The sequence below is a fragment of the Oryx dammah genome, unplaced genomic scaffold, assembly GCF_014754425.2.
Source record: "Oryx dammah isolate SB20612 unplaced genomic scaffold, SCBI_Odam_1.1 HiC_scaffold_26, whole genome shotgun sequence".
In the NCBI taxonomy this organism is placed as follows: Eukaryota; Metazoa; Chordata; class Mammalia; order Artiodactyla; family Bovidae; genus Oryx; species Oryx dammah.
This window is the reverse complement of record NW_024070210.1, coordinates 91,906,715-91,933,136: the sequence shown is the minus strand read 5'-3', so window position 1 is coordinate 91,933,136 and position 26,422 is coordinate 91,906,715. Positions and strand designations below refer to the sequence as shown.

Below are 26,422 nucleotides of genomic sequence, written 5' to 3'. Positions count from 1 at the left end.
CACATTGTCTCATTAGGACATCAGTCAGAATAGATTAAGGGCCTACCCTGTTCTCCAGCCTGACCTCATCTGAACTGATGAAATCTGCAAGGGCCCTCTTTCCAAATGAGGTCATAATCTGAGGTCCTGGGGGGTCAGGATTTCAACGTATCTTTTTGAAGCACATAATTCAATCCCTACCAATTTTATACATTCACTTTGCAGCTAGCTAATTTCCTCATCGCTTCAGTTATTTTACAGATAATATTTTTGTGTTTTCCTGGTACATACCAACTGCGTATCATGCAAGCAATGCTCTTTTCCCATTTGTTTACTTCATTCTTTAAGCTAAACTCATTGGGTAGTACTTTATCATACACAGTCAACAGGTACTCTCATCTGTAAAATTTTTGCTTCACTGTATTTAAAATTTGAACTTGACTACTACTGAAGTGAAACATTAAAAAAAATCCTATTCATTTGCATTTATTATTTTATGAACTGTTTTCGTCCTTTATCTTTTACACTACAAATTTTTTCTTATTAATTTGAAAAGTCTTTTTGTGTTTTAAAAATATTAACCTTTTGGGACTTCTCTGCTGGTCCAGTGGTTAAGACTCCTTGCTTCCAATGCAGGGGGTGTGGGTTCAATTCCTGGTTGGGGAAGTAAGTTCCCACACGTAGCATGGTGCATCCAAAATATTAAAAATATTAACCTTTGGTGACATATATTGCCCTCAAGACTTTGAAATCACCTTGTCAACTATCCAGCTGCCAAAAGAAAGCACAAAAATGTAAGAAAGGTGTAAATCTATTGTAACATAATAAATGAATCATACCTTTCTGTGCAACAGTCTAGTACATGAACAAATACCTCTCATAAGAGCAGTAGGAATGAATAGTGGAGTGCAATGTAGATTTTTATGAAGCACTCTTGAAAATTTCAAGTACACTAATACTTGTTTCATAGTGCATCATTTCTAAACCATTCAATTTCTTTCCAGCTAAAGCACTCAAAAGAGTCTCAAGGACTAAATTACCTGATTAACCCTTTAATGTCAAATACTTACATCACAGCTCCTGTTCACACACTACCAAGTTTACAGTGACATCTAAAGGCCCTAACCCACCATCAAAGAAAGTATTAATCTGTCCTTGGTTTATCTAAATGACCAAATAATAAGATTTAAGTGATAACCAGCTGTAAGATATGTCCTTATTAAATTTGATAGGATTTTTTAAAAGCCAAGTAATGTAATGAAGTTTGCAAAGTAATTTAGATTAACCAGGTTTGACTGCTCAATTTGGAAGTGATTCAGTGCACAGGTAGAGGCATAGAGACAATTTTTAAATATTAGGCTTTGACTGTTCCTCACCAGAAATTCAAGAAAAGTGAAACAAACATTACATTACTTTAACTAGGTTTCGTTGCTCATAAACACGTGCTTATTTTAGCAGTTAAAAAAAAAAAAATCCTCCCCACAAGTTCCATTCCTTCTGAAGGAGCTGTTGACATGACTTATCCAGAAAGTACAAAATAGGATAAGTGAAGGACAACCTAGTTCTTGACATGTTAGTAGTCATCCAAAATGTATATGTCCCAAAAGCCCAGACAGGAAGTTCCTGTCCAGGACTTTGGGAGGTAGCCAAGAACATCCAAGTGAAAATGATGAAACTTGGGAATATTCTCAATGGCATTAAAACCAGCCTGGATTTGGTCACTTTACTCATTTTGTATGTTATATGTCTATTTATTTATCCTATGTACATTCTTACTTACTTAGAAATGACGTGACCTTTGTTGTACAGAAAAACATGGAAACATTAGGTTTACTTACTTGATTTTGCCACTTGTCTTTGTTTTGCCTGTCTAATCTATGGATGCCACTGTATTGGTCTGTGCAAGGACAAGGGCATTTAACAAATGTTAATTCATTACATATTACCAAGACACTTCATGCCTGTAACGTGTAAATTTGTAGCACACATTCACTGAGACAACTGCTTTGAGATCTAAGAAACTGATAAAGATATATATCAAAGAAGTTTATATAGCTAAACATTGTTTATGCATCTATATAAAATAATGTGTTTCTTATTATGTTTTGTGGTCAAAACAGCTCGAAAAGCATTCTATTAAATGTGTTTTGTCTATGATGAGATGTAATCCTTCAGAGCATTCCCTGACTCATTCTACATGTTAGACAGGCTTCCTTCATGGCTCAGGTGGTAAAAAATCTGTTTGCAAAGCAGGAGACCCAATGCTATGCTAGACATGTTCTTGCTTTTCACTTTTTCTGCAAATGTTTACTGAGCAGCTGCTTTGTTAATTGGAGGTCTCAGTTTAGGAAATTTCTACTTATTGTTACACAAATAGAAGGTTTTAAATAAAAGCTTAAAAACACGTTAATGCTTAATCAATTATAACTGCTCTTAATGTGCCTCTTGGCCACAAGAACAACTGGAACATGTCAACAATTCTCAGAATGTTTTATGAATTTAAAAACTCAATATGCCAAAAACAAAAAAACAAGCCTGAAACCAAAAAACCTCCACCTGTTCTTAACACCAAACCACAAGATAATCTAAAAAGTTCAATTCTCCTGATCCTCAAATCTTTAATACTGAATCTTAGTATAAAATTTTACATTGTAATTATAGTTTTTATTTCCTCACTCTTCCCCTCTTCTACCTCAAATACTTAAAAATGGCATGTAATATGTTTTAAAATGATGACATTTCAATTTAGAAATGCTTCAGATATATGCTATTCTCTGATGAAGTAATTTTCTAAATGAAAGTTTTATTTTATAAATGATACATTCTATGCTTTTAAACAGAGTAGGCTTTAGAAATAATATTAAAGAATTGTATTATTTTTCTCTTCTCTGATCTTTTTCAGATTCAATAAATGTTTGTTTCTAGTTATCATCTGCGGCTTCCAAAATCTGATCAACCATATTACAAGCATGTATTTTATAGCAGCAGAAATTCATTTTCTTATTTTTTCAATTATGAGTTTTAAAGTATAAATGTTATTATTACTATTTTGGTTCATTAGATCATGGTTCATGTTAGGCTGGTGACATAAGGCTCATACATATTTTCTAGAAATATAATAAAACAAGTATCATATATTAAAAAAAAATAAGCTCAAAAGATTAAGTTACAGGTTTACAATAGTACTGGGAAAAAGCTTAGTGATGCAACAATACCCTTTTCTAGTCGATCAAGATAATTCAGGTTTGGCTGGACCAGTGCATGCTGTAGCTAGCTTGAACCTTCCCAAATCTGTTCCGTGATATCACATTGGTCACTTGAAATTGGTCGCAGTGGGAGTATTTACACTACAGAAAAGAGCAAAAGCTATAAATCAGAGGTTCCCTTTCCATTTAACATTTCCCAGCACAGTACAACATTTATTTATTTATTTCCCAGTATTGGCACTATTTATTATTCCTTTAAAATACAATTCAATTCTTTATTATTCATAAGAATTTTATTCTTAAAGATCTAAATGGTTGGTGTTTCCTGTATAAATTTTTCTGGAAAAATATTTAAATGTTTCCCATTAGTTCATAGTAATGGAAATGCTGGACTTTCACTGTGAAGAAATAAATATGTAAGGCTGCATCCATAAAGAAGTTCTTACTTTTCCTTTTTTTAGCCTTCTGGCCATGCCACGTGGCATGCAGGATGGTCTTAGTTCCCCAATGTGAACCAAACCCTCACCCCTTGCCTTGGAAGCATGTCTGAACCACTGGACTTCCAGGGAAGTCCCACGTTGTTACTTTCTTATCTGGGAGTTGTATGCTACTCAGAATAAAATACTCAAGATTTGGATATTTATCTTAGAAGAAAAAAATCACCCTGTTTTTAATTTAATTCACGCTTAAGCAGCAAAACATCTAGACTTTAAAAAGAACCTAACAGATTTTAATTCTCTGTCAAAAATGGCTATGACTTAATGCTAAAAGGTTAATTAAAATACTCTGTAAAGTACAAAAGAAGCAATTTTATTAGATGAACTCATTTATTTGACACATTAAATTAGGCAAAGAAAAATATATGCACTGCATAAAAAGAATCACATTCTCATACTACTTGAACACACAGCAGTGGTCAAAAATAATGAATTGTGGAATGGATCCCAGGATTTAATGCAAAAAATACCCTGTACAGAAAACTTCAGGCTTCTAACTTCACTGAGTCCAGTACTAAACGTGCCTCCTTATACTCCTCAGCTTCTTCCAAGTCTTTTTCACTCTCCTGAAATTAAATGTAATAAAAATTATGTTTATTCTTCTTGAACTTCAGTACTTATTACTCAGATATCACAAACTATCAAAGATAAGCAGCTCAAAAATTAAATATATATATATATATTTTATATATTGTTATATAATATACAATATTGTATATTCTTATATAATAAGCAAAAAAACATGGTCATCTAAAACCACTTACATTAAGTAATTAAAACTTCAGGAAAAAATTAAAACATTGTATTCTCACTTTATTAACACAACAAAATGGTATTATTAACGCACTAACAGTAAAAAATTATTTACTAATGCATTACATATATGATGACATTCAGACCGAAATAACCCTACAGCTACTCAAATGACAAAGAAGGCTACAGGTGTCACACTAGAGTTAAGAAAAGTGAACTGTCTTCTTGTTGATGAGTATTATATACCTTACTACATGGAAACAACAGCTTTCAGTTTCTGACATTTCAAGACTGAGTTCTTCCTTGGTATATCATACACAAAACTATTATTTAATAGTAACAGATAAATGAAATAATGTAAGTTAATGAGCATAGAGCACAGCCAATTTTGTTGACTTTTTAGTAAACAAAGCTATGATCAGCAATTCAGGTCAGGCAATAAAAGATGAATATATACAAACAGCTAGAGGGAAGAGGAAATGAAATGTGTGTACATGTATTTAATATGAAATTTTAAAGGAAAAAAAGACTGAGGGTTTGCTTAATTCAGACTACAGGTAAGAATTTCTTAAACTTCTCTATTACATTTGAACACGGCTTTGTTCTCTGTTAGAACATATAAGCTCTTCGAGGGTACAGACATTGCTGAATATATCCTCACACACAAATACATCATCCAAAGACCATATTATTTTTTAAGCAGTTTTTATTACTTTCTTGGTTACTACATTCATGAGAGAAAAAAGCATTTCAATTGTCAGGAAATACAAATGATGTTTCTGTTCTGGGTAATGTTTTAACAGAGTATTTCCTGTTTTCATTTATCTTTTATTTTATCTCTTTTATTTTAAAAACTTAGCTTCATTTTGGCTTTAAAGAGAGTTATCCTGCCTTTAAAAGGTTCCTACAGATAAATACGATTTCTGTTTCAAAAGTAAAGTAGAATGTATTTCTCTGTTTTGTTTTTTCTACAGACTTAGTCCTGATATTGTTTTGGTGGGAAAACAAATCTCATTCTTTTTCCAAGAATATATACATATGATCAACGTGAAAAAGCCTCACTATGTTTGATGTATAGGAAACAACTATGAACGGGAGACAGCTATGTAGCTGGTAATTAATATTAGCTCCAGAACTGGAAACTAAAGGTTAATAAAGGAAATGACAGAATTCATCAAATTATCATCAAATACAATAATAACTGGCTTATATACAGTATTCTGCTTTTATCTTTTTTAAGAAATAAAAAAAGAATTTCTCATTTTTCTTAGGATCCCTTTTTAAAATGATTCTGCCACTATATCACAAGACATTTATACTAGCAAATATGATAAAGAGTGTTACCAGCTCCAAGTTAATATGAAAGGACTGCCTATATATTACTGTACAGTGTTTTCTTTCCTCTCTCAAATCATTTTAGGTTTGAATCGGGAAGAATTCCAAATCCTTTGTAAAACAGCCTAAATTCATTTGAAACATCTGGATCTTTTAAAACATCAAACAGAATATTTACATTTCATGTATTAAAAAAGATCTTTATGTGTGAAAATGGAACCATTCAAGATACTGCTGGACAGTATTAGTACTATGAATACCTACCATGATAACTCAAATATATTTCAACTCAGTTTAAATGACTAGAATGAACATGCTGACACAGTGCTTTTACTGGAGGCATGACTTAAACACCACTTAAACTCCACTAATTATTAAAAATACACTGTACACTGAGCAAGTAAACAGAATGTCACCAACTAGTTTTCAGTGTCAAAGATTTGAAATTTTGGCCTTTGATGTATTAGACTGAAAAAACACTGAAACAGAAGGCAGATAAGTAGTACTTACTAATAACTGCAGAAGATCAGTGTGTGCAGCTTCCAACCTGCGCTGGCAGTCTGGAATCATCATCCGGGACTCCTGCAGGATCTCGGCCTGTAACCAAATGACCCCGTGAGACACACAGAGATGGCAGAACGTGTGCATTTAGCTCACACCTCTGAAGACATACAAAATGATTTAGAGGAACAGAAAAAAATTATGGCTATGTTAAATGGTCCAATATTTTAATTTTAATTGTGTTTATTAGAAGTTAGAAAGAATGACTTTCAAACTGTAAAATACACAAAATACAAGTTTTCAATCTAAACCTTTTTGGTAATCACCTTCTCACGCTAAGTAAAAATTAACTCTGAAAGCTTTTCATAGAGCATTTATTTTAAAAGGTTATTTAAAATAAACTGTTTCTCCTGCTGTCACAAAGCACCGTTATCCAAAATGGGATCAGCTGGTTATATAAATATCTCCTGCATCTTTTGAGTAATAAAGAAAAACAGTGCTCAGATAATATCACATGGAGATAATTACTGCATGAAAAAAGTTATTGAGTTATTGATCACATCGTGTGCACACTGCAGGAGGTTCTAACTGAAAGACAGAGGTGAGGAAAAATGAAAAGCAAAGACCAGCAGGTTCATATTTCTGATGCTTATCATGCATAAAAAGTTATTACTTATCCCTATGCTTCATTTTAGGGGAGAGATTATTCTCCCCATGCAGTTTGATCCAAATTACCAACCAGGCACCCCTCTGAATCTGAACTTCTACTTCTCTCTCTTTCTCCCAAAGACAGACACTACAGAATTAAACACAGGAATCTTTACTTTGGAGGATATTTCTTGACTTAAAAATTCACCATTTGAAGCTGGACTATAATATATCAAATCATAAAAAGAAGAAAAAAAATCAAATGGATGAATGGGAAACCCAATCAGTTAGAGGGTAAATATATTAGTGTCAGATGTTGGACCTCAAATAAGTCTTTTTTCCCAAGGAAATATGAAGCTTTATCTCCTTAAACTAGTCTTAGAAAGAGACACAGAGATCAATGAAACATTTATTTCCAAAAAGTAATGTTTGGTCAAATACCTTTGGTTAAATGGCTACAAAATCTTGAACTTTAACCTAGAAGCTTTATTATCTAACTCACATTAAAAACAAATGACATAATTTAATGGTAACCATAATCCTATTACACTCTAAGAGAAACTTTAATGAATCTCACTACCTTCTTCCTTTTCCCAAAAGTTTTATCATTGTTCACAATATAAATAAAAATTAAAATATACAACAATGCTCTCTATCCACATCTCTTTTCTTAGGTGAAATCTCTTGCTGAACTTGTAATTCTGCTCATAAGGCACATTTGAAAATTTCAAATACAGGATCATGACTTTATTTTAGAGCTACTCATACCATGCCATGGCAATTCAATCATTGCCATTAATCTATTTTTGAGGACTTCCCTGGTGCCTCAGACGGTAAATAATCTGCCTACAATACAGGGGACTTGGATTCGACCATAAATTGGGAAGACCCCCTGGAGAAGGAAATGGCAACCTACTCCAGTATTCTTGCCTGGAGAATTCCATGAACAGAGGAGTCTGATCCATAGGGTTGCAGAGAGTTGGGCACGACTGAGCCACTAACTATTTTTGTGTGTCTGGTTAGTTTGAATACATGTGAAAAGTCAGTGACAGGGACACTTAATTAGGTGAGGAATTCATATTTCCTCCCCTATGGGCCCCCCTAGTTTATAGGAATTAAACAAGATGAAATAAATATAAAGAATTGGGTTAAACACATAACTAAAAATGTATACTTGTAAAATTTATTTGACAAGCTTTAGTGTTGTCATGGACATGAACTTTAAACAATGCCGTCCAAAGTACCTTCTATTCATTACTGTTCTATATCCCTCAATTAATCAAATAGGATTCTCACTTAAGAAGGGCCAAAGCTCAATCTCTCCCATATATCAGCCTCATTTCATACAATAAGCTTACTATATAGTTGTAGGATGTCAGGTACAGGGGATATAAATATGAAAAAGAGGTCTCATCCTCCAATCCATATGGGAGAATAAACATGAAAATAAACACTAACATTGTTTCACCGTATTTCATACAGTACAGTCATAATTATGGTTTGGGATCCATAAACCACATCCTTATCAAGGCCACAAATCATATACTTTACCTTCCGACAGTGAATTACAATTGTCAGGAATAATTTTAAAAGACAGTATATAAGGTATGATTACATAGTAAAGACACCCCTCAAAACGTGAATAAATGAAAAAAGTATTATCATTCAAAGTGTTCTTTTTGGAAGTAGTCATTCAAATGAATGGTGCCTCTGTTTAAAATACCTGGATAAACTGTCAGTTTATTTTAGTGCTATGACAAGACTGAAGTTAACTAAGGATCCTGGGGGAAGCTTAGCAAGACTCGTTGCAACAGTGAATAAACCACTGAACTAAAATATGATCAGCTTCACTCACAATCAAACATACATACATTGGAAAGGGAAAATCTATTAGCAGATCTTTAATTTTTCAAAAAGAAGAGTGTGTGAAATAACCTAGCCAATGGTTTCTAGCTCCTTTAGTGATCCAGATCATTTATGCAGGGCTGGCTATGGACAGTCCAATGTGAGATACTGGCTGCTTCTGGAACCAATGGTAACTGTATTAGTTTGCCAAACTGAGCTCTAAGAGTAGTTCAGAGATTACCGGAACGATGGTTAAGTCTCTTCTTTTATATGGTGCTAAAATGGTAATGCGATAATAAACAAGTTAAGAAACCTATTTGATGAAGAAAAAAAAAAACAGTAACTATGTGAGGTGATGGATAATGTTAAGTAGCATGAATATGGTATATACTTTACAAGGTATATGTACATCAAACAATCAAGCTGCCCACCTTAAATATATACATTTTATTTTTTTCCCCCTTTCCCCCCATATTTTATTTTTTCCCTATTCCCATCACATCTGTAGTTAGCAAAACCAGTCAATTGTATAAGATTGATTTAGTGAGAAACTTTAAACTTTCATTTATAAAAGAATGTGCTGATTCACAGAAGAAATCATTGCTCTTACAACGGGTCTCAATCTGGAATCCACAAATGCTAGTAAGTCAACTTTTAAATGTTTTAATTTGCATTAAACTGAAGACACGCTGTAGAAATCCACTGAGAAATGTTTTCTTAGGCTGAACACCTGTTTCCCCTTAGTCTTCAACAGAGTGTGCAGGGGGCCAGCATGAGGAACTCCGCCCATGGCAAAGGTCATGAGGAAGGAGGCTTGGCATACGCAAAGGTGTGATCAAGCCTCAGGAAACCCCCTGTTCCCGAGCATCTAACCCCAAAACCAGAGTCTGTTTTATGCTCTCCCCCATAACCATTTCTCTCAGAGAAGGAGTAAACGTGCAGCTCCAAGGCAATAAAAATTTCTGGGCGTGACAAGAGTGTCTCAGCTTTCGGACTCCTCTGAAGGTTATCTAGCCTGCCTGTATAGGTTTGTCCGGCCACATGTGATTGTTTACAGCCTCCCAACCTGAGAGGCATGAGGTGTTTTAGACTTACTAAAGGCAAATTCTTTTGGGGAGTTGGAAATTATTAGTATAGTGGGTTGGTTAGGAATTATATTGGTGAAGGGTTTTTCATTTGTTGGGCTGATGTTTGCTGCCAAATCTCCATATTCCTTGCCCTTATAATGAATATAACTAACATATAGGAGAAATAAGTATTAACCTTTAAGCATATAGGAGAAATAAGTATTAACCTTTAAGATTAATCCTGTTAACCTTGGGTTAAATAAATTCCTTTCTTGATTGTAACTCACTACACCCTCACCCTATAGGAATGCAACTTTATCTGGAGGGTGGTGCCTGGTTTAAGAAAAAACACCCTTGGAAAAAATAAGTTTTTGGTTATCAGAAAGAAAGGATCATAAAATGTCAGCAGGTCTTACTCATGGCCAGATGATGTAATATCCCTAAAACCTTTTTTTATACATTTATGTGAAGCACCTGATTTTGATAAAGGTCAGGACTGCTGACCCCTGCGTGACTCTGTATTCATCCCTATGTGTAACAAAAGGTATATAAGCAAACCCAAAAATAAAGAAATCGGATCAGTTTCCAGAAAGACTGATTCCCCCATGTCGCTTCTTTCTTGCTCCCATTTCTCTGGCTGAATTCCCATCTGGATTCAGCCTCCTTTTCTCCACGACACTATCTCCTACTACACTATCCGTTTCTAATCTCTCTATATATCTGTAATGAAATATGTATTTTTCCAAAGACGCCAACGCCGTCCCCACCTTTGAATTCCCTGGATCCACAGGGGCTGGACCCCGGCAAGAGCGTGTACATGTGAGTTTCATTTCACAGTCACTGCAGTCCCCTCACTGCACCGAGATCACCTAAACTCTGTGTGTGGTAGTGCAAATGTTCTTAGTTATCCCTTAATTTACAAGAGGCAGTCTTGAAGGAACTCATTCTAAGCAATCAACCATTTTGCCTGTGTGTTTGTGTGTGTGTAAGGCACAACTAGACTGATTCAGTTCAGGCTGCTGCTGCTGCTAAGTCGCTTCAGTCGTGTCCGACTCTGTGCGACCCCATAGCCCCCATAGCCCCACCAGGCTCCCCCGTCCCTGGGATTCTCCAGGCAAGAACACTGGAGTGGGTTGCAATTGCCTTCTCCAAAATATATACATTTTAATTTTACCTCAATAAAGCTGGGGAAAAAAGATATCTAAGAAAAAGAAGCATAGAGTTAGAAAGGACATAATCACATCTGGGATGTCATCCAGACCAGTGTCCTCAATCTACAAACGATAAAGTCGAGTCCAAGTGTGATCAGCTGGTTAACTGGCTGTGAGTTACAGCCCGTGATTTCAGCTCTAGCACGTGCGTTAGCAGCACCGGCAGTCAGCAGCCAAGACAGAGCCTATGGCATTACCTCCTCGTTTTCCTGCTCGTGAGCAGGCACCTCCCACAGTGAATTTGGTCTGGCACTGTGAAACCAACAGGATGTGGCAGAAGGGGCATTCTGAAACTGAAGACCTGAAGCTGCATCTTAAGAAGCCCTGTAACTTCTACATGGAATCTCTTGGAATGATCACTTTGGGAAACACTTCTCTTAGGACCCAGTCACCATGCCATGAAGAAGACAGACAGACAGAAAGAAAAAGTTCATTTGACTTGTGTTCTGCAGTTATTGATGAATGGTTAAGGATGGAAGAAGAATCCTATGAGTCAAAAATAATCTGGGCTCTAAGCACTGACATACCAATAATTACTTAAACATGAATGGTCTAAATTTACCAGCTAAAAACAAGTGTACAAGAAACTCACTTCAAATGAAAGAGATAGGTTAAAAAAAGAATAGAAAAAAGATATACCATGCAAACATTAAAAAGACAGGAGTGACTATATTCATATTGGATTCATAATGGATACAATAGACTTAAGAGTAAAAAACTATGAGGGACACAGAGGGATATTACATAATGATAAAATGATCAATCCATCAAGAAAACACAGTGATCCTAAATGTGTATATACTAAAAAAAAGAGCTTTAAAACACATGAAACTAGAAACAATAAAGCTAAAAGGAGAGACACAAATACAGCTGAGGATTCCAATACTCCAGTTTTAGCAAATGACAGAAGTACTGGAGAAAAAAGAAATCAGCAAAGATATAAAAGAACCCAGTAACACCATCAAAAGATATAACTGACATTTATAGAACACTCTACACCTATGAAACAAAAATACAAATTCTTTCCAAGCACCTATGAAACATTCTCTATAGTTTACTATATCCTGGACCAAAAGGAACAAACACAAAATGAAAAAAAAGCCACAACAAATTTAAAAGTACTGAAACAAAACATAGTACATGTCTGACTATAATGGAATAAAATTAGAAAACAGTAACAGAAAGATAGCAGCAAAACCTGTAAACATTTTATAAATTAAACAACATACTTCTGAACAACTAATGGGTCACAACAAGGAAGTCTCTAAGGAAACAGAGAAATACATAGATAAATGAAAATACAACATATTAAAATTTCTGGGATTTTCAGCTAAAGCAATGCTGAGAGGGAAATTTAGAGTATTAAATGCTTAGATTTATAAAGAGGAAAGATCTCAAATTAAAAAGCTAAGTTTTTACTTCAGGAACCTAGAAAAAGAAGAGCAAGATAAACCTATACAAGCAGAAGAAAGAAAATAACAAATACAAGAACAGAAATCAATAAAATGAAAAACAGAAAGAGAACACAGGGGGAAAAAGCAATGAAACAAAGCTTTATTTTTGGCATAGACTTCTAGTTAAGACTGACAAATCTACAGTAAAAAGGTACAAATTGCCACTATCAGTAACAAAATAGAGAATGTCAGTACAGATCTCACAACCAACAAAAAGAGAAAAAAAATGCTAAAAGTAATTTTATAATGCTCACAAATGTTCATAATGCTCAGTAATGTTCATAATGTTCATAAATTCAATCACTTAGAAGACATGGACCAGTTCCTTGAAAACTATAAACCACCAAAACCCAACAGATAAACTGAACAGTTCTATAATTATTAAATAAATCAAATTTTTAATTAAAAAGTTCTTGAAAAAGAGCTCTCCAAGCCTAGATGCTTTCACTGAACAATGTCTTCAAATATTTAAACACTTAACACCAATTTTATACAAATCTTTCAAGAAAAAAGAGGGAACACTTCCCAACTTAATAAAAAAAACTTCAGACCATTATTTCCCATAAATTTAGATGCAAAAATCCTCAATAAAATACTAGCAATTCAAATCCACCAATTAAGAGAATTATACAACACAATCAAGGTTGGTTCGATATTTAGAAATTAATCCATGTAATTCACAGTTTCAACAAGCCAAAGAAGAAAACTCATGTGATCTTACCAAATGACACAGAAGAAGCATTTGACAAAACCCAATACCTATTCATGACAGAAATACTCAGCAAAACGGTAAACAAAGAACTTCCTCAACTTGAAAAAGACCATCTACAAAACCACTGCAGCTAACATTTATATAATGGTAAAAAAACTAAATGCTATCCCCTTAAGACTGAAAACAAGATAAATATGTTCACTCTCACCACTCCTATTCAACATAGCACTGTAAGCTCCAGCCAGAGCAACAAGGCAAGAAAAACAAATAAAAGACATACAGATTTAAAAGAAGCGAAACTGCACTGTCGTGTTGGCCACTCAGTCGTGCCTGACTCTCTGCGACTCTGTGGACTGTAGCCCACGAGGCTCCTCTGTCCATGGGATTTTCCAAGCAAGAATACTGGAGTGGGTTGCCATTTCCTCCTCCAGGGGATCTTCCCGACCCAGGAACTGCACCCACGTCTCTTACATCTCAGGCACTGGCAGGTAGGTTCTTTACCACTGGTGCCACCTGGGAAGCCCCAAATGAAACTGTCTTTATTTGCAAATGACAAGATTGTTATGTAGAAAGTCAGAAGGAATCCACCCAAAACTCTGAGAACTAATCCGTGAAGTCAGCAAAGTCAAGATTGCAGGTTTTAAGATCAACACACAAAAAACTGACTGTACTTCTATATCTAACAATAAATACAGCATTGGTAACTGAAACTAAAAACTAAAACTGAAACTAAATACAATACCCTCAAAGAAAAGAGAAACACTTAGGTTTAAATCTAACAAAATATGTACAGGATCTGTATGCTGAAAATTACAAAATATTAGGTTGACCAAAAGGTTCATTTGGAAAAACCCAAATAAACCTTTTGGCCAACCCAATTCTAAGAAAGAAATGAGACCTAAATAAACTGGAGAGACTTGCCATGTTCACTGACTGGAAGATTCAACATAGTAAAGACATTAATTCTCCCCAAGTTGATCTCCAGGTTTAAAGGAGATCATTATTTGAAAATTTTTACAGAAAGGCAAAAAAATTAGGAAAAATAATTCTGAGAGAAAAAGCAGCAAGTGAGAGGGCTCACTCTTCCCAATGTTAAGGTTCATTATATAGCTACAGTATTCAAGATGGTGTGGTACTGGTAGAGTTAGACACAGATTAATGGACCAGAAGAGAACCCAAAAACAGATCCACACAAACAAGTCCCCCTGGTTTCTGACAAAGGAACAAAAGCATTTCTGTGGAGGAAGGATATAATCTTTTCAACAAATGCTGCTGGAACTGGGCACTCAGGCAAAAAGATGAATCTTTAACTAAACCTCACACCTTACAGGGGCTTCCCTGCTGGCTCAGACCGTAAAGAATCTGCCTGCAATGCTGGAGACCTGGGTCTGATCCCTGGGTTGGGAAGATCCTGTGAAAGAAGGCATGAAAGTCCACTCCCAGTATTCTTGTCTGCAAAATTCCCATGGACTGAGGAGCCTGGTGGACCTCACTCCATGGGGTTGCAAAGAGTTGGGCACGACTGAGCGACTAAGCACACACACATACCTTAAATAAAAACTAACTCAAACTCAATTGAAGCCATGAATGTAAGAGATAAATAAAACCACACAACTTTTAGAAAACAAGAAAATCTTCAGGACCAAAGTCTAGCCAGAGTCCTTAGATTTGACATCAAAAGTATGATTCACAAAAGGATACATTAGCTGTAAAGGAGATGTTCTCAAAATTAAAGACTGTTGGTCAATAGAAGATTGTAGTAAGAGGGTAAAAAGACAAAATAAGGACTAAAAGAAAATATCTGCAAACTGTATATCCAACAAAAGGCATTTATCTAGAAAATATTAAAAATTCTCAAAACTAAAACAAAATATCTAATTAGAAAACAAGCAGAAAACATGGATAGACATTTCACTGAAGAGGATGTACAGATGGGCAATCAGCAAATGAGAAGAAGTTCTATATTCCTAGTCATTAGGGAAATTCAAATTAAAAGCAAAATCAGCTGTCACTATACACTAATCATGTAGATGTGATGGGTGAATGTCAAAATTAAAATGGTGAAAACACCAGTGATAACAGCAGGGTTCCCCAGCCGGTCCAGTGGTTGAGAATCTGCCTGCCAATGCAGGGGAGACAGGTTTGATCCTGGTCCAGGAGGACTTTGCATGGCACAGGGCAACTAAGGCCGTGCACCACACCTGCTGTGCCAGTGCTTTAGAATCTGCATACAGCAACTACAGAAGCCGAGAAGCCCTGTGCTCCACATAAGAGAAGCCACCGCAGTGAGCAGCCTGCACACAGCAAGGAAGAGAAGCCCCGCTCACTGCAACTGGAGGGAGTCTGGGCAGCAATGAAGACCTGGCACAGCCAAAAATAAATAAACAAACAAAATTTTAAAAAAATAGTGATAACACCAAATGGCAAGGATGTGGAGAAGTCAAACCATCAAAGATGACTGATATAAACATAAAATGATACGAATACAGCCACTCAGAAAAGATCTTGGTAGTTTCTTTTAAAGCAAAAAATGTACTAACATGATCCAGAAATTATTTGGGCATTTATCTCAAAAAATGAAAACTTATGTTCATGTAAAAATTAAGTATGATGAGGAAGGTTGAGGAAAAGAGGAATATCATAAGCAGAAGAAGACTAACATCAATATTCAGCTAACTTCTGAATACTGTGTTATATTTTTTAGCCAGAGAACGAAGGACAGCAGAATAACTCTGGTATTTTGGCTTGCTAGGGCCCTAAAACTTCTGCCTAGTTTACTTTAAAAGAACCAAAATGAGGCCTACTCCAGGCGAGAACAATTTTGGTAATCAATTTCAGGTAAGAAGTTTGATAGGGACAGCACTGTATGTGTATGTTATAAAACAGGGCTGGTTTAGAAGGTAAAGGAAAGCCAGAGCAAATGGAACCAAGTGAGAGACAAGCCAAGATAGTGAGAAATGACTGCAGATGGCATTTAGCTCAGAAAAAGAGGAAATACAGGGAAAATAGGAGAGAATCCTCAAAATCTGGCATTTGGCTCTCTTGCTATTTTTTATGAGGGGCATCAGCAAATGTCAAGAAGCAATGACTGGCCTTAAAGCAGTAGGCAATTAGGGACAGAGCAGTGCTTCTGGCAACGCAACTCCCCTCGCATGCAAGAAAAACACAAATGGCTGCACGAACAGCACAGGCAAGCTAGGGAAAGGGACTAAGAAAGGCATGTAGGCTGAGCTAGAGTAAAGACAAAGTTCCACAAGACTCTTAAACAAAACTGAACAACTGCAGATACTGCAGGTTGAGAATAGCAAACATGAAAAATGAATTGCTCTGTAATTAGATATGGGATGATATTCTTAAATTTAAGTACTAGGCTGACTATGAATCTAGGAAATCATGTTATAAACCATGACCACTGTGACAGAAGAATCAACATGGCTGAGTGTAGAAAGGGTTTTTGAATAAATATTTTTCCCTTTTATGGGCTTTCCTGATAGCTCAGTGGGTAAAGAAGCCACCTGCAATGCAGGAGACCCCGGTTCAATTCCTGGGTCAGGAAGATCTGCTGGAGAAGGGATGGGCTACCCACTCCAGTACTCCTGGGCTTCCCTTGTGGCTCAGCTGGTAAAGAATCTATCTGCCTGCAGTGCAGGAGACCTGGGTTTGATCCCTGAGTTGGGAAGATCCCCTGGATAAGGGAAAGGTTACCCACTCCAGTATTCTGGCCTGGAGAACTCCATGGACTGTCCATGGGGTTGCAAAGAGTCAGACACGACTAAGTGACTTTCACTCACTTTTTCCCTTTTATATCTGCATATACAATCAATGATATAACCAGTAAGTGGCTAATATTGTCAAATAACAATTAGAACAGGATTCAACAGAGTTAATTCTTACCTATCAAGCAGTAATTTTATTGAAATATAATATACAAATATTAAAAATTAAATAAAACAGATTCTGTGATAATCTGTGGCACTATTTGTAGAATTTTGTTTAGAAAGGTGGTGCAGTGGTACAGAATCCGCCTGCCAATGCAGAAGACCCAAGAGATGCAGGTTTGATTCCTAGGTTGGGAAGATCCCCTGGAGTAGGAAAAGGCAACCCCTCCAGTAAGCTTGCCTGGAAAATTCCATGGATGGAGGAGCTGTGGTCCACAGGGTTGTAAAGAGTTGGACTCAACTGAGCCACACAGAAACATTTAGAAAGGAAACACATTCCCTATTCCATGTAACTTACAACTCATATTCTAGCTATAAGACTATTTTAAAATACATTATTGGTGACAAAAAGCACAGAGCAGAAAAAAACTAAACAAAACTATACAAGTGGGAAAACAAGCTGCATGGGATCCAAGCAGGATCTGGGTGAATTAAGTGATACACGTTACAACGCTTCTCACTAGATGTGGGAAAATAGAGTACCTTAGTGAGAGAGGTACAAAGGGGATATGAATATTTACGGAAGAAGCTGTCAAAAAACATTTAACATAATTTTAAGAATAAAAAAGTTAAATTATATATATAAATCCTTATGAAGAGCAGTTAGTTTACAAAAAACATACTGGGGGACATACTATACCTACATACCTGTTTACAAATCCTCCCCCATAAAAATGCCCTTTGCTGTATCACACACAAAGGAAGGCAGGCTCTCCTGGAAAGTCAAGAAAATAAGAAAGTTCTCTTTTTGGATAGCCTGAAGAAAGAAGACATTTCAGGTGAGACTGCATTCCTTTAGCAACACAGAGAGCACCTACCTACAGAGAAGTCAATTTAAGGGATTAATTTTGCTTAATTAAGCCTGGAGCTAAGGATGCATTATTACCATTCTATATAATAAAATTTATATGATAAAAACTACTGTGAGTTCATAAAGCTGATTTGAAAAAACAAGTCTTGAGATATTATCTATATAAGCTCTTGTATATTCTCCTTTTCCCTAGTGTCATCTGGGTTTTATTCTAAATTCACTAGACACTGGATTTTAGGTAATAGAATAAGTAATATGGTACATATTCTAAAGAAATCAACCTGGCTACTGCGGTATGAAAGGAATGTAGGGTTATCAAGAGACAGAGTGTCAACAAAGAGGCTCCTGCAGTAGTACAGGCAGGAAGTGATAGTGGACTGGACTGGGATAGTGGCAGCAGAGAAAGAAATCAAGGGAGAAAGAAAGAGGGCTTGGTGATCAAGAAGAGACCTGTACGTTTTGGTGTGAGTATCTGACATCTGAGTAAGCGGAGGTACCATTTATTGAGACGGGGGGGAAACAAGAGCGAGAATAGCTTCTTCTTTGGAGGTGATGAGCTGGGTTGAGGGAAGACCAAGATTCTTAGCTTGAACACAGAAAGGACAGGATATGTCAAGAGGTGATCAGTTGAATGCATGCATCTGGAATGTTTTCTATCGGGCTCAGAGACAGATAGTGGCATGAGAATGAATGCCAAGTAAGCAGGAATTCTGGGTTTGTTTTCTTGTTTTAATGCCACATCTAAAAAGAGTGCCTAAAACAGCATTTGGCAAGTAGCAGGGGTTTAATAAATATCTGCTGTGTAAATAAATGAATGGTCACAAAGATGGTACTTAAAGTTATAAGATGGTATGAGATTAGAGAGGAACTGTAGACTGAAGTCTTAAGGTAAAATTATATCTTAAATAATAATTTTACCTGTTTTTTAATAGCATAATTTTCACCATCTTCGGCTTTCATTTTTTCAATCTTTTCTTCTTGTTGTTTTGCTTCTTTTTCATACATCATTTTTTCTTTGACCAATCTATAAATAAACCAAAAATGTTTCAGAGAATTAACTTTCTCTCTAGCAACTGACCACAAGAAACAAAGAAACGATGTAACTATAAAGCATACTTTAAAAAGCATATGTAACTAGACAGGGAGAAAGGAAGGGAAGAAAATACTTTAGCTATAGATGTATGAGCCTTATACTCTTAAAATTTTATACCTGATTAAAGCAAATCAACTTATCAAAGCATAATATTCTTAAATTTTAATTAAAAACACATTCCATTATAGCAATTGTATTTACAATATAAAATAACATTTCTTTATTGCTTGCTTTATTTATTTAAGTTATAATTAATAATATTATATTTGTTTAAGGTACATAATATATTGCTTTGATATTTTTATACATTACGGAGTGATCATCACAATAACTATACATCATCTGTAACCAACAAAGTTGTATCTCTTAATCGTTTTCACTTATTTTGTCCGTCTTCCCTCTGGCAACCACCAGTTTGTTCTCTGTATCTATGAGTCTATTTGTTTTGATTTTTTAGATTCCACAATAAGTGAAATCCTTTGGTATTGCTCTGTCTGACATTTCACTTAGCATCTACACCTTCCAGGTCCATATATGTTGCTAAAGAGACATATTCAAAAAAACGCTGCTAAGACCAAAGTAAATGAGGTAACTGTCTATATTTTCTTCTAGGAGTTTTATGATTTAAGATCTTACATTCAAGTCTAACCCATTTTGAGTTTATTTTTGAATATGGTGCAACAAAGTGTTCCAGTTTCATTCTGCATGAAAAGAAGTTTTCCCAACAACATTTATTGAAGAGACTATCTTTTCCACATTGTATATTCTTGTCTCCTTTGTCATAGATTAATTGACCATATGAGTGTGGGTTCATTTCTGGACTTCTATTTTGTTCCATGGATCTAAGTGTCTGTTAGGGCCAGTACCATATTATTGACTATTTGGGGCCATCTATGGCTCTATTCAAGGCTATGCTTTTTCCAGTGGTCATGTATGGATGTGAGAGTTGGACTGAGAAGAAACCTGAGCACTGAAGAATTGATGCCTTTGAACTATGGTGTTGGAGAAAACTCTTGAGAGTCCCTTGGACTGCAAGGAGATCCATCCAGTCCATTCTAAAGGAGATCAGTCCTGGGTATTCATTGGAAGGACTGATGCTAAAGCTGAAACTCCAATACTTTGGCCACCTCATGCAAAGAGCTGACTCATTGGAAAAGACCCTGATGCTGGGAGGGATTGAGGGCAGGAGGAGAAGGGACAACAGAGGATGAGATGGCTGGATGGCATCACTGACTCGATGGACATGAGTTTGGGTGAACTCGGGGAGTTGGTGATGGACAAGGAGGCCTGGCATGCTGTGATTCATGGGGTGGCAAAGAGTCAGACACGACTGAGGAACTGAACTGAACTGAACTGATCCAAACTTTTACACATGTACCTGAAACAACCTAATGGTAAAAGCTCAGTTTGCTGGGAAATGAGTCAGAATATTGCATGCCAAATCCCAAAGAAAGAAAGATTAAGTTATTTTCAACAACAAAATCTTTAAAAAGTATTTATCATGTACTTAATTTTACATCTGATCTTCCTTGTGTGAAGGACTGGGATATATAATTTAGATATGGTTTTTGCACAGACAAGCAGTGGAAACAAGTATTTATTAAAGCAAGAAAAGGTATTGATATAGATCAGGAAGATTTCCCACAATAAAGAACAGAGCAATACAAAGTTCTACTGATTATTCCTGAGATAATCAAAATTCAATTAATCATAATAGTGCCATCTCCCCTAGTTCTTGTTAATCAAACTTTTAATGTAAAAGACAAGTGCAGTTCAAGAAAACACTAATATTCCTATATACATATTATCTTAGGAACAGAAGGAAAAAAAGTTCACAGTTCCATACCTATTAAAAGTAGCTTTCTCCCCCTGGCTTGATAACTTACTTCTAGAACTATGCTCTGGGAAGGAATTTAAAAATCATACTAGAGGACAGCTTCTGTCTAATTATTTGAAAGGAAGATTAAATGTATTTCAAAAAATAATATAATTTTCATATTCTAACAATTAAAATAAGTTCACAAATCTAAAAAATCTTTTGTCATACTATCTAGAAGGTTTTAAAGTTAGATTTAAAGTCTGGATTTAAATCACCACATAAAATGCATACTAAATATTAAAACACTAAAATGTTCCAGTTTGGAATTTTGAGTTGTACAGCAAGGCTCAGCTTTGTTCTTCATGATCATGCACTAGCAACATAGATGGAAAGAAATATAACAAAATGTTAACAGTATTTATAGTAGAATGTGACCTTTAAATTCTCATCCTGACATATCTCAAAGTGAAAAAAAAAGTACCAAATAGGTATAAATTTTACGCTGCCATGAATATAAACAAACAACAAAAGATTCTCAAATAACAAGTAACAAAACATACCTGGGCAACTATCTATTTGTGGTTACCCGAGAAGAAAAGCCCTAGTGATATGGGGTAGGGGTGGTCAGCTGGGAGGTAAATAAGCTTTCATTTTATGCCTCTCAATAAAAGTTTCAGGGTTCCCCCCCCATATGTAAGTATTACTTTTATTTAGAAAATTAGATGCTTATAATTAATTTCGGAGTGGCACAATTTTGAATTATTTTAAAGTCTGCTAGTTTTTCTTTTAGCTATATTTTCTAAATTGTCTGGAATAAAGCAAAATTCAATTAGAAAGATACCAAAATATATCTAATAGCTGTACTTCTCTAAACACTGAGCTCTTTTGCTAGTTTTCAAATGCTATTAAAGTACAAATAAATATAAAGCCATAACTTATTATATTTTAAAGGCATAGTTAACTGAAAATGTTTATTAGCCCTACAAACCCACATGTACAGAGAAACACAGCAAGTTCAAAATTTGGTCACTTTTAGCAGTTAGATAAATAAACATAGAAAAGCAAAATAAAGAAATAAAAAAGCAATAGAAAAGGACATACATAAGGAGAAATTTTAAGAAATGACGGCTATCAGGGTAATAATAACCAAATGAGAACAAACTATTTAACTGTCTCTGTATGGACACAAAGCGATTTCAAATATGTAGTCAGTCATACTCATCACTCCACGTAACAATTACGACCAACTGGGCAGTCTTGTTTCATGTGCCTCCTGCTACTTACTTGTGTATTTATTTATTAGTATTTTCAGACATTTTACCTTTGGTTTGATTTTTGAGGTTAAAAGCCTATGATTTCTACCTCCCTCCTCACCTCATACCACATACAAAAATTAACTCAAAATGGATCAATATAAAAAGCAAAAGTTATAAAAGTTTTGAAAGAAAAATGTAGGTAAATCTTGATGACTTTGGATTTGGAGTTTTATATATGACACCAAAAGCACAAGAAACAAAAATGCTGACCTTAAACCCATGCACCTATAGGTAACTTATTTGTGACAAAAAAGGCAAGAATATACAATGTGGCAAAGATAGCTTCTTCAATAAGTGATGTGGGGAATACTGGACAGCTACATGCAAAATGAAATCAGAACATAATGCCATACACAAAGATAAACTCAAAACAGATTAAAGAACTAAATGTAAGACCAGAAACTATAAAACACTTAAAGGAAAACATAGGCAGAAAACTCAGTGACATAAATCAAAGCAAGATCTTCTATGACCCATCTCCTAGAGTAATGGAAATAAAAATAAACAAATAGGGCCTAATTAAACTTAAAAGCTTTTTGCGCATCAAAGGAAACGACCAACAAGGTGAAAAGACAACCCTCAAAATGGGAGAAAATAATAGCAAAGGAAACAAGTGACATAGAATTTCCCAAATATACAAGCAGCTCATACAACTCAACACCAGAAAAACAAACAATCCAATCAAAAAGTGGGAAAAAGACCTAAACAGACATGTCTCCAAAGAAGACATACAGATGGCTAACAAACACATGAAAAGATGCTCAACATCACTCATTATTAGAGAAATGCAAATTAAAACTACAATGAGATACCACCTCACACCGGTCAGAATGGCCATCATCAAAAAGTCTACAATCAATGCTGGAGAGGGCATGGAGAATTGCTGGTGGGAATGTAAACTGATACAGCCATTATAGAAGACGGTATGGAGATTCCTTAAAAAGCTAGGAATAAAACCACCGTATGACCCAGCAAACCCACTCCTAGGCATACACCCTGAGGTATGAAAAAGACACATGTACCCAATTTTCATTGCAGCACTTTTTACAATAGCTAGAGCATGGAAGCAACCAAGATGTCCACGGACACATGAGTGGATAAAGAAGCTGTGGTACATATATAAAATGAAATATTACAGCCATAAAAAGGACCACATTTGAGTCAGTTCTCATGAGGTGGACGAGCCCAGAGCCTATTATACAGAGTGAAGTAAGTCAGAACGAGAAATATAAACATCATATGCCGTGCTCAGTGGCTTCAGTCGTGTCCGACTCATTGCGACCCCATGGACTGCAGCTGACTCATTGCGACCCCATGAACTGCAGCTGACTAATATATGTGAAATCGAGAAAGATAGTACTGATGAATTTATCTGCATGGCAGCAGTGGAGAAACAGACATGGAGAACAGACTTATGGACACAGCGAGAAGGGAGGAGAGGCTGAGATGTATGGAGAGTAACATGGAAATTTACATTACCATATGTAAAACAGCCAGCCAGTGGGAATTTGCTGTCTGACTCAGGGAACTCAAACAGGGGCTCTGTGACAATCTCGAAGGGTGGGGTGGGGAGGGAGTTAGGAGGGAAGTTCAGGAGGGAGGGGACATGAGTGTACCTATTCTTGTTGATGTCTGACAGAAAACAACAAAATTCTGTAAAGCAATTATCCTTCAATTAAAAACTAAAGTGGCAAAAAAAAAAAGTGCTGACCTTCATCAAGATCAAAAAATTTTGTGCTTCAAAAGACTATCAGGAAAGTGAAAAGACAACCACAGAATGGGAGAAAATATCTGCAAAGCATATACTGGATAAGAAACCTGTATCTAGAACATATAAAGAACTTTTACAACTCAATAATTTAAAAAAGTTTTTAAAAATCCAATTAAAAAATAGGCAAGCTGAATAGACATTTCTTTAAAGATGATATACAGGTGCCCAATCAGCAAATGGAAAGATGCTCAACATCATCATTAGTCACTAGAGAAATACAAATAAAACCACAGAGAGATAGCACTTCACACCCATTAGGAAGTTTATAGTCAAAAAGTCAGATAATAACAAGTGTTATTAACAAGAATGTGGAAAAACTGAAGCCATCAAACACTGCCAGTGGAAATGTAAACTGGTACAACTGCTTTAGAAGCGTGGCCATTCCTCAAAAAGTTAAATACAGAGTTACCACATATCTCAGGAATTCCACTCCTAAGTATATACCCAATGGAAATGCAAACATATGTCTACATGAAAACTTGTACATGAATGCTCAGTGCAGCATTATGCATGCAGAGGTAAAAAGTGGAAACAACGCAAAAGTCCACGAACTGATGAATGGACAATGTATGGTATACCATACAATGGAACAATAGCATACAAAAAATGAATTACTGAATCACGTTATAATCTGGATGGACATTAAAAACATTATGCTAAATGAAAGAAGCCACCCATAAAAGCCACATATTGTATGATTCTATTTAGAGTACAGGTAAATCTACAGAAACAGAAGGTAAATTAGAGATTGCCTAGGATGGGGGATGGGGCTTCCCTGGTGTCTCGGTGGTAAAGAATTCACCTGCCAATCCAGGAGATGAGGGTTCGATTTCTCGGTGGAGAAGACTGTCTGGAGAAGGAAATGGCAACCCACTCTAGTAACCTTGCCTGGGAAAATACCACGGACAAAGGAGCCTGGAGGGATACAGACGATGGGCTCGCCAAGAGTCGGATGCAACTCAGGGACTAAAACAACAACAAGGATGGGGGAAATAGGAGGGTAAAAGCTAAAGGGTTTGGTGGTAATGAAAACCTTCCAGGGACTTCCCTGGTCGTTCACTTCAGTTCGGTTGCTCAGTCGTGTCTGACTCTTTGCAACCCCATGGACTGCAGCATGTCAGGCCTCCCTGTCCATCACCAACTCCTGGAGTTTACTCAGACTCATGTCCATTGAGTCAGTGATGCCATCCAGCCATCTCATGCTCTGTCATCCCCCTCTCCTCCCACCTTCAATCTCTCCCAGCACCGGGTTCTTTTCAAATGAGTCAGTTCTTTATATCAGGTGGCCAAGTATTAGAGTTTCAGCTTCAGCATAAGTTCTTCCAACGAATATTTAGGACTCAATTCCTTTCGGATGGGCTGGTTGGATATCCTTGCTATCCAAGGACTCTTAATACTCTTCTCCAACACCACACTTCAAAAGCATCAATTTTTCGGTGCTCAGCTTTCTTTACAGTCCAACTCTCGCTTCCATATATGACTACTGGAAAAACCAAATCTTTGACTAGACAACCTTTGTTGGCAAAGCAATGTCTCTGCTTTTTAATATGCTATCTAGGTTGGTCACAACTTTTCTTCCAAGGAGCAAGTGTCTTTTAATTTCATGGCTGCAGTCACCATCTGCAGTGATTTTGGAGCACCCCAAAATAAAGTCTCTCATTGTTTTCATTGTTTCCCCATCTATTTGCCATGAAGTCATGGGACTGGATGCCATGGTCATAGTTTTTTGAATGTTGAATTTTAAGCCAACTTTTTCACTCTCCACTTTCACTTTCATCAAGAGGTTCCTTAGTTCTTCTTTGCTTTCTGCCATAAGGGTGGTGTCATCTGCATATCTGAGGTTATTGACATTTCTCCTGGCTATCTTGATTTCGGCTCATGCTTCTGAATGCCAGCCTGGCATTTCTCATGATGTACTCTGGATATAAGTTAAATAAGCAAGGTGACAATATATAGCCTTGAAATACTGCCTTCCCAATTAGGAACCAGTCTGTTGTTCCATGTCCAGTTCTAACTGTTGCTTCCTGACCTGCATACAGATTTCTCAAGAGGCAGATCAGGTGGTCTGGTATGCTCATCTCTTTCAGAATTGTCCACAGTTTATTGTGATCCACACAGTCAAAGGCTTTGGCATAGTCAATAAAGCAGAAATAGATGTTTTTCTGGAACTCTCTTGCTTTTTCAATGATCCAGCTGATATTGGCAATTTGATCTCTGGTTCCTCTGCCCGTTCTAAAACCAGCTTGATCATCTGGAAGTTCATGGTTCACGTATTGCTGAAGCCTGGCTTGGAGAATTTTGAGCATTACTTTACTAGCATGTGAGATGAGTGCAACTGTGTGGTAGTTTGAGCATTCTTTGGCATCGCCTTTCTTTGGGATTGGAATGAAAACTGACCTTTTCCAGTCCTGTGGCCACTGCTGAGTTTTCCAAAGTTGCTGGCATACTAAGTGCAACACTTTCACA

General features: G+C 36.1%; 1 protein-coding gene across 1 annotated transcript in view; it reads right to left on the bottom strand.

The window, feature by feature from the left end:
- Positions 1-3,974: 3,974 nt before the first annotated feature.
- Positions 3,975-26,422, bottom strand: part of TBCA (tubulin folding cofactor A) — an 83,094-nt gene continuing 60,646 nt past the window's right edge. Inside the window, exons 2-4 of the mRNA XM_040225915.1 lie at positions 18,876-18,981; positions 6,281-6,367; positions 3,975-4,248 (exon numbers count right to left, since the gene is read on the bottom strand). Coding sequence (XP_040081849.1) covers positions 4,168-4,248; positions 6,281-6,367; positions 18,876-18,981 — 274 coding nt within the window. The 3' untranslated portion in view covers positions 3,975-4,167. The remainder of the gene's footprint in view (positions 4,249-6,280; positions 6,368-18,875; positions 18,982-26,422) is intronic.